The sequence below is a fragment of the Sander lucioperca genome, chromosome 2 (genome assembly GCF_008315115.2).
Source record: "Sander lucioperca isolate FBNREF2018 chromosome 2, SLUC_FBN_1.2, whole genome shotgun sequence".
Taxonomy (NCBI): Eukaryota; Metazoa; Chordata; class Actinopteri; order Perciformes; family Percidae; genus Sander; species Sander lucioperca.
In genome coordinates, this window is record NC_050174.1 from 247,147 (window position 1) to 257,181 (window position 10,035).

The 10,035-nt window shown below is 39.9% G+C and overlaps 1 protein-coding gene across 1 annotated transcript; it reads right to left on the reverse strand.

The window, feature by feature from the left end:
- Positions 1-88: 88 nt before the first annotated feature.
- Positions 89-9,606, reverse strand: ubl4a (ubiquitin like 4A). The gene is made up of 4 exons (XM_031305151.2): positions 9,377-9,606; positions 4,897-5,002; positions 4,549-4,763; positions 89-743 (listed from the first exon to the last, which is right to left on the reverse strand). The coding sequence occupies exons 1-4, from the start codon at positions 9,422-9,424 to the stop codon at positions 636-638; spliced, it is 477 nt and encodes a 158-aa protein (XP_031161011.1). The 5' UTR covers positions 9,425-9,606; the 3' UTR covers positions 89-635.
- Positions 9,607-10,035: the final 429 nt, after the last annotated feature.

The following is a 10,035-nucleotide window of genomic DNA, read 5'->3' on the forward strand; positions in this document are numbered from 1 at the left end:
CCAGTAACCTTTAACTATAGTATTTTAGACATTTTAACTTCACATTAAATATCAGCATATAACAAAACAGGAAACATTAACAATTGTCTTTTTTCTGTGGTTTAATGTCTGTATATATAAACATGATATTTACAAATCATACAATGAACATCAGTTAGTTATGGAATAAAACATGTATTACCGTCTCACGAATGATTAACAGAAAAACACACAGTCATCATCCAACACAGACATTGCTAAAAAATACCCTTCAGTAGAAGTTAGTGCCCCTTGGGAGTAGTAGCAGCCAGAGATCATGCGAAACCAACAGCATAAATGGATTACTTTGTATTCAAATATTATGTGATCAGGCCTTGTGTCGTTAATGTTACTGCAACATCAATGACTGGGACCAAATGCAAAGTTTTCTTATCCAAGTCCTGTGGTCGTGGATAAGAAAGCCCTATTGCTGAGATTATCAACAGTCAGTTTTATCTGTGTTCACTCAGCCACCGATTAGGCACACAGCTGGGGCGCTCTGCAAGAAAACTGATGCAATATTTTCCATGCCTCACACTCTAAACACTGTATGCACCTCCGAGCACTGAGCATCTCTCAAAAGACTATCACAGAAAGCAACTTCCAGCTAGGCATTCTTAGTCCATGTATGAGGTGTCCATGCCCTCGGTGTCGGGGTGAAGCAGTCGTCCCGCCAAGCGCTCAATGTCATCGAGACTAAGCTGTCGAAGGGAGCGTTCATAGTCCTTGAAGAAAAACAAAGTAAGAAAAAACATATTCAGAAAGACCAAGCTAAAATATTCTACATAAATCAATTTAATGAATTTTTTTTTTTTACATGTTACATAAAATATATGCATTCACATGCTGTGTGTTGGGTATATTGCTCTCTTTATTGCAGCATGAGATAGGAAGGATTGATTGTAGTCACCAGGAAGTTGCCATGAAACTACAACACTTCAAAATAAGTAGTTGATAATAGGCATGGGCCTGGCATAGGTATACGATTCTGACAGTATGATAACCTATAGCAAAAATATCACGGTTTCACGGTGTTGCATTATCGCAATAACAGCTTTAAAATGTATTCTTTTTTAAATGTCTGGGTAAAAAACAACAACATTGAACACAATGCATTTTATTTTTAAACACACTGCACACTGGCAGGGAGAGGGATTTCTAAAGTGCACTTTCTGTCCTTGAAGACAGATAAAGAACCGCTCATACCTTAGGAACGGTATGACAGAACATTTTAGTGGTTTAGAAACCGTGACTTTTTCAAACCGCGGTATACCTTGAAGCCGTTAACCGGCCCATGTCTAGGGCTGGGTACTGAATTCAACACTTTTTAGTTACAGACCAACCAGACGGCCGACCGTTGGCAGAAAAGGAAGTTGGACTGATCAGTCTTCCCGAGTTGGTCAAAAAAGTTCCTCAGAACACACCGAAGAGACGAGACGTAATACGTCTCCATAACAGCAGGCGGCGCTAATCTGTATTGTCGCCCAAAAAATGAAAACCGGCAGCTGATTGGACGAACGCATCACATGGGTCTGGCTGCTGCTTCCGGATTTTGGATTTTTCGAACAGCCATTACTGGCGACTCATTCAGAATACGATCTCATATTGTACTAAAATAGTTCACCGAAACGTGTTTCTGAAAACATTTTAAGAGAGAAATAGGCCGTGCAGTGGCTGAATCGGTCTTCATTTCAGATCGACAATGGTCAGTTTAAAAGATTTTCGTCAGATTTTGAGAGGCTTAGTCACGCTCATCCCGCCTTCCATTTCCAGGTGAGTCCCGACTGCCCTGTCTCCGACTGAGCATGTCAGGTCGGCCAAAATGAAGGCCGACGGCTCCTCCAACGGACGACGGCACGGAACACACCGAACAGACTCGAGTCACTGACCTCGCCAGACTGTCCAACGGCCGATTATCGGCCGGTGTGTAGCTGCTTTTAGGCACCGACCGACTAAAGTATCGAAAAAGGCCTCGTCATTCAATACCCAATTTCACAAAAAAAAAAAAAAAAAAGATTAGTGCCATAATTTCTTTTTGTTTTATAAAACTGGTTTCGAAAAAAGCATTGTTTAAGAACCGGTGTCGAAGTCATGGTATTGGTACCGAACATTTTTGAATGATACCCTAACCCTACCCATGTCTAGTTGATAACAAGTTGTGAGGTTCCAACATATTAGGGCTGAACGATTAATCGTTTTCAAATCAAAATCACGATTTTAAAGAATGCAATTAGCTGATCGTGAAGACCGCAATTAATCGAATGTGCAATATTTAGTTGAATGTTTGTTGTAACATTTGGTTTAACGTTTTTTAATCCTCTTTTTTTATATTTACGGTTTGTTTTCATAAGATAAATGCTGGACTAATGTTACATATCACAGATTGTTAACAGAAATGTCCTATTTTCAGTGGATTTCTCTTTATTTAACATGATCGGAGAAGGTGTAATATGTAGATCCCGTTGTTCAACTGAGGCAGATCACAAGTTTCAGTTTACAGGAAAGTACTGATATTTGTTATTGGAATTTTTTCCAATTCGGATAACTTTGGCTTTTGTGATAAATGTTCTGCGTTTGACTGTAAAATGTTCCATGCATAAGTGTTATTCTTTTTAAAAGAATAACACTTATTAATGACGATTCATATTTATTTTCTAATGCCTGCATAAGAATAGAGAAGTTTTGATGGTGTCTCATGTTATAATGCTCCATGACATGTTTTATCTGTTACACAGTCAATACTGAACTTAAGCTAAACTAAAAATCATATCGTAATCACACTATCTGGCAGGGAAAATCACAGTTAAATTTTTTCCCTAAAATCGCTCAGTCCTACAATATATCCATATAACTTCCACATACAGGGCCTTTAAATAAACACCATTCACAATGTGTTTAGGAGACATTAATAAACAAGAAAATTTTAAACGTCAAAATTGCAATGCTTATAAGAACAAACAGTGCAGTTTTATCTGGCTTTCATTATTGAGACCTTGCTGTGGCTTTTACATTGTTTTAGTTTGGGTGAAATACATTTCTGTGATAGATGAGCACACAATGGATTGTGGGATACAGGATAATCAGGTTGTGTCTTCCATATTTGGGCAAAAGAAGGCTGCATTTCTTGGCTATATTTGGAGCGGACTTGACCTGTTAAAGTGCCCATATTATGAAAAAATCACTTTTTCTGGGATTTGGGGTGTTATGTTGTGTCTCTGGTGCTTCCACACACATACAAACTTTGAAAAAAATCCATCCATGCTGTTTAGAGTGAGATACGGTTTCTGAATGTGTCCTGCCTTCAGTCTCTGGGTGAGCTGTTCAAAATCGGCACGGCTTGTGACGTCACAAGCCGAAACGAGCAGGCTAACCGCAACCATTAGCTCGTAGCGTTAGCATGCTAACGCTATGGCTAACGCTAGCATGCTAACGCTAGCATGCTACCTCGTTCTCAATAGCAAAGCACTGCTACAACACACACAAGTTCACCATAATCTACAAAAGAACTACTTCCATGTGCGCCCTCATTTAGAAGTCTCCCAGCTAATCCTGCCTTGTAACTGACCGAAGTTGTAGAAACAGCCTTTCTTTTACTGTCTATGGAGCTAGCTAGCTGACATGATCTACATCTGAGCTACTGCACATGTGCAGTGCAATCAAAGATAGTACAGAAGAAGAAGAAGAAAAGAGGTCTCACTCTGTAGCTAAAACAGAGACCAGCTGAAAAGAGGATCTGCAGCAGTGAGAGAGAGCACTGCAGTACAACAAAAATATGGTGTTTTTTGAAAATTAAACCATGTAAACCTATTCTGGTACAACCTTAAAATACAATTATGAACCTGAAAATGAGCATAATATGGCTGCTTTAAGATGTATTTACACATTGGAGGACATATAAAAGCAGCATGTATACTAGCAGAATGAGAGGCAAAAGATTAGATGTTAGTTTGAAAAAAATATCTACATTGTCAGCATGCCAGATCACACGTCTTTTGCCCGCATCCCAGTGCGTTCATTAAAACATAAATAGTTTGGCCAAGGACCTTTAAATCGGCCTTTCATGGTGCCCGTTTCAATGTTTTGTGTCTTCAGCCTTCACTGGTAGCAACAAATCAAAACATTACACATTTAGAAACATCAACATCCACATCAAAATGAATTAGCAAAATGTTATTGCTTTGATCTTAGGACTGGAACTAACGATTATTTTCATTGTCGATTAATCTGTTGATTATTTGCTTGATTAGTCGATTAGTTGTTATATAAAGTGTTAGGAATTAGTGAAAAATGTGGATCAGTGTTTCCCAAAGCCCAAGATGACGTCCTCAAACGTCTTGTTTTGTCCCCAACTCAAAGATATTCAGTTTACTGTCACAGAGGAGAGAAGAGACTATAGTCACATTTAAGAAGCTGGAGAAGTTTTACTTTTTTTCCTCAAAAAATGACTCAAACCAAATTATCAAAATAGTTGACAATTTTTGCAGCTCTAGAGCTTCGGTTATAATGCATTGAAATATAATTATTAAATACCTTAATAAGCTGTTCATGGACTTTTGCAGCATCTGACGGACTAAAGTGTCGAGCAAGAATAGTGGACACCGTCTGCCACACTCTTCCGTGCGTGCTGCTGCTGCTGCTGCTGCCGGCCCCCATCCCTGACGCTCCAGTCCTCTCCCCCACTGGACGGATAACCAGATTCAATTTAGAGTCTGGCCCAATGGAGTAATCACTCAGTCTGTGCTCATCTGAGGAAAGCAATATAGTATGCAATCTTAAAAAAATGTAATCATTTGATTAATGTACAATGTAGATTGGTGAATTGAGCAATTACTGCTCTGCACAAAAGGTTATAATACACTTGACAGTTGGCAAATCTACCTGCAAGCGCTTTCCCTTTATAGAGCAACCGCTGCTGGTTCGCTGGTATGTTGAGACGTTCTGACACAAGTTCCTTCACTGAGGAGACCTTTTCGTCTTCAGTCACCTGGAAGAACAACATGATGATGATGATGATGATGTATCAGTCACACTCAAATACATTTGGCAAGCGTTCTCTCCTTGTGTTTAGCTGAAGAGTAGTCAAATTGCAGGAGATTGTAGCCAATCTGAATTCTTACTTTGCATCAACTTTACATAAAACCAACAATTGAGGAATTGACACGCACAAGTGAGAAATATACCTCTACCTTAGTAAATGTCTTCTTAAGCACGTTATTCCACTAGAATATAAATATGAGCACTGCAAATAGCCGATAACAGGCATGTTAGAGTGTGGGCAGGTACATTTGATCAGAATCATGAGTTTGGACAATTCATGTGCAAATAATCAAATTTGATCGCGATTTCGGCTCCTAACAATCACAAAAACAATGTAAATTGGAGAAACAAAATTACGTTTTGCAAATAAACTCTTATGTTGTCTTGTGATCTGAATGGGGGGAAAAAAAGTTCAAAACAAGAAAAGTATTATGGGAAATTTCACAGTTCAAGGTGTTTTCATTGTTGACTTGTTTAACTGTTTCACTGTTTTTTAAGTTCAATGAATGCAACATCTTTCCAAAAGTTGTTTTGTGATTATGATTTTTCACCAAAATCGAGCAGCCCTATAAGCAGAAGCATTGCATAGTCTCGATCACTGACGTACTTTAAAAGAATAGGATGTAGATTCACTAATGGTGCGTTTACTTGAAACTGGTAAGCCTCGTTGTGCATTCAAAGTTATTGTTAAATACCCATTTTGTTATCAGTTATTACAGTCATTACATTTTTAATAAATCATTCCATTTTGACCATATTACCTTAACAATAAACAAGCTGCTCTTTATGTCGCTGACTTGTCATTTTGAGGTCTGTGTTTGTTTTTTTTGTGTGTGTGTGTGTGTGTGTGTGGGAGCTGGTATCGGAAAAAAATCTAAACGATGCCCAACCCCATGTATGCCACCGAGGTACAGGAGTACATCATAGGATGATCGCTGAGGGGAATGCCGCTCATTACAGTGGCATAAACCGATCCCCTGGCTCCTTACGCCAGGACTTCAGCATGGTTCATTCATGGTTCATGTATCATTAACCAGAGAAATATTAGTTTTAAGCAGGGGGATGCCATAGTCTATAATGACCTGCAGAAGCAAGTTAAGAGGGAGCTCAAATTAGCTAAACTTAAATATAAGGACAAAGTTGAATCCCTATTGAGTAGTGGCAAGTCACGTCCTGCATGGGACAGTATGAAGTCAATGATGGGCTTACAATCTAATAATAAAAAAACCCTCTCCTGTGAAGGCAAGACAGATTCTGAGCTTGCAGATGAATTGAATATTTCTTAGGGGGGGTGAAGGAAAGGAAGAGCCCTGGTCCAGACAATATTGGTGGATGCCTACTCAAAAGCTGTGCAGAGCCACTGTCTGACATACTTGCCTTCATATTCAATAAGTCACTTCAATCACACCGGGTCCCTCATCTCTGGAAAGAGTCAGTGATTGTGCCTGTGCCCAAGACCAAAAGGACCTAAATCACTTAATGATTTTAGACCAGTGGCCCTCACTTCCCTCATTATAAAAGCTTTTGAAAAAATTATCAAACAGGAGATTTTAGCAATAACACAGCCACAACTCGACCCCTGACAATTTGCCTACAGGGCAGGAAGGGGGGTCGCGGATGCTACGGGTAGCCTGCTCAACACCGTTTCTAACCATCTGGAAGGGGCAAAGCAATTCGTACGACTACTATTTATTGATTTTTCATCAGCTTTTAACTGTATCCAACCCCACATTTTAGACTAGACTTTCAAAGACATACAACATCAACCCAGGGCTAATAGCCTGGCTAGTTGACTTTTTATCCTCCAGATCCCAAAGGGTTAAAGTCAATGGCGTTTTATCTGGCAATCTTCTACTGGCTCCCCCCCAAGGATGTGTCCTCTCCCCTCTCCTTTTTGTCTTATACACAAATGAATGTCATTCACAATATGATGGAAGACGAAATTTGCAGACGATTCTGTCATTGTGTCTCTACTTAAATGAAAGTGTGATTGACCACAGACCAATAGTGAAGGACTTTAATGATTGGTGTAAGCGCTCCTTTTTAAACATAAATGTCTCCAAGACTAAAGAATTAATTATTGATTTTAGGAAACAGTGACCCCTTCTTCCCCCCACTATTATTGATGGCCAAACTGTTGAGACGGTACAAGAATATAAGTACCTTGGCTCAATAATTGATAGCAAGCTATGCTTTGAACCGCACACTGATGCTGTCTGTGCCAAAAGCCCATCAGCGTATGTACTTTTACCGAAAACTGAGGAATTTCAACATTGACCCCACTTTTATGAGAACGTTTTATTCCTGTTTTATTGAGTCTGTTTTAAGCTTTGGTTTTATCTGCTGGTTTGGTTCTCTGTCCATGAAAAACAAAAAACGACTAGAGAGTATCGTCAGGACATGTGGCAAGATTGCAGGCATCAACTTCCCCACTCTCTCCCACATCTACTCCAACAGAGTGGCAAAGAAGGCCTAATCCATTGCAGCTGACCCTAGCCACCCCTTGTGCTGCCAGTTTAAGCTACTTCCTACTCAGGCTGTAGGTAATCCATGCCCAGATGCAGGTCAAATAGACTCAGAAACTCTTTTATCCCGACTTCCATTTTCCATATTTCCATTTTAAACAATTTGCCGGAACTGTTTTAAATGTAGCCTATGTATTTCTTTTACTATTGTGGTTTAGATACTGTGGGTATTTCATGTTTTGCTGTTTGTCTTGTCTTTATGTGTGTCTGCTGGCTGTACAAATAATTGCCCCTCGGGGACAATAAAGTTACCTTGACCTTGACCTTGGTTGTGACGTCACCATTATACAATATATAGGTAGAAGTGCCACAGTGCTGTTACAGTCATTCCCCGGCTGCAATGGCGGTGCAGACTCCTAGAGGCCAGATGCGGAAGACCCAGAAATGCTGACCATTTAGGGCCAACTGGGCTTTTTCTGGAGGGGGTCTTAAAGAGACAAGCGCTAAAACGGAACATTTCAGACAGACGGTGAATACAGATACAATAGGTTTCTCTATAGAGCTCCCCCTACAGCTTTTGAATAGATATTTGGCAGCTCCTCCTCCTATGTTTACTTGTGTCTGACTCCTCTCTCGGTCATGCTTTCCTAGCTTTGTGCTTCTTTTTTGCCGGCTCAGCCATGACGATAGTGTGAAGAACTGCTTAGCTATCTTGTTAGCCGGTTCCTGTATGTGTGCAGTGCCGTGAAGCAATTCGTTACATCGCGAGACCTGATATCACGCGATACGTCCTGATGCGAAGGCCGGCGACTCGCCGGCCCAAAGTTGCAAGGGTGGTTTTTCAGCTCACAGGCGCTAGGGGGGAGCGAGACGACTACCATTCAACCCGAAAAAAGTCATATAACCATTCCAATGACGCCGAAGCTGTTCAGTTAAGGTAAATTATGCTAAAAAAACTGCATAGTTCCCCTTTCAAACCAGGAAAAGACAACACTTCATATCAGGTTATTAAGATATCTAAAATTTAAGACGATATCTAGCCTCATATATCGATATAATATCGGTATATTGCCCAGCTCTAAATAGTAGTAATAGTTTTTAACACAGAGATACTGCTTTATTGGAGTATTTGCCTAGGGACTTACCTTCCCTACAAGAACCACCAAATAAGGACTTACAGAGCTCCCAATATCCACCACTGTGTTTGAACGTTGTAACTCAGAGGAGAGCGTTAACAGGAGGCGGTCTCATATCGTCAAAGACTACAGCAGTGTTTCCCCTTTTAGTACAGACAATCTTTTTTGTGTTTCCCCTATATTCATTGTGCAGCGACGCCCTGCTGTGAGTCAATGAACGAGACAACTGTCTGTGCAAACGGATTCGGTGTTGTGTTTTTAGCTGAACTGGACCAGAGAATATACTGTTAAGTTGAAACAGATCTGTGATGCTGTTTTGCCCTCATTATTCTACGTGAAGTTTGCTGGAAGTGATGATATGTAGCGTTTTATGTGGAGTGACCACTGCGTCGGACTCCCGTTTAAAAAATAGCCTTATAAATGCTACATTGCTTGTAAGGAAATAACGGGAGTAAGTGGCGAACCAGCCTTAAAAGGGATTTTTTTTTTTTTTTTTAAATGAAGGCTGTGCGGTGAATCCATGCCGGTATGAAGAGTGGTTCATGTGGATTTCGAAAAGTAACTGATAAATATTTAAAGAAACTTGAAAGTGTTACATTTAAACATCTAGCTAGCTAGCTAGCTTGCCTACAGAGGCTAGCTAATGACGCGAATTAAGCTAGCGATAGGGAGTTAACAATTAGCAGTTAGCTAGCGTTAGCCCGGCGGTGCTCAACTTACCTGTACACTGCATTCTTTTCCCTGAAGCGGTTTCACGGTAAGGATCATTTTCGATGCGAATAAAACAACAACACGTTCAAATGTTAAGCAACTAAATACACTCAAGTAACGTTATTTTGCTAGCTCAAGATAGCCACAGGAGTTCTTCTCTTGTCAACGGCCCATCTTCTTCTACCGCAGAAGCGCGCGGCTGCTGCTGCTCTCAGATGACACTACTGCCACCTACTGGCTGGAGTGTTGCATGGCTGAAAGAAAATGACAAATTATTATTATTCTTCTTTCTTCTGTTTAAGATAATTAGACCATAATTGAATATTAAAGGGAAAAAGGATGATGAAGGAAAACGAAGGCCCTCGCTGGAGTTAGGGATCTTAAAGTGACAAAAAGCAACCTTTAAAAACATAATTACTCTCTAGTTATTAGCCTACTAATTATTAATATTATTAATCTTACATTGTCACCCGTTTTTTAAATATAGGCTGTCAGTCTTTGCGTCGGTCTTGTTGTACAAAGCTATGGGCCAGTGTCTTAATTTCCTCCCAAAAATATTTACTACCTATTACACATTTATTAACTATTAAACAGTCAGCAATTGTGACTAGGAGTGAAACACAATCATTGTTGCCCTAACACAATTTTAGCATTATGGTAGCTATATA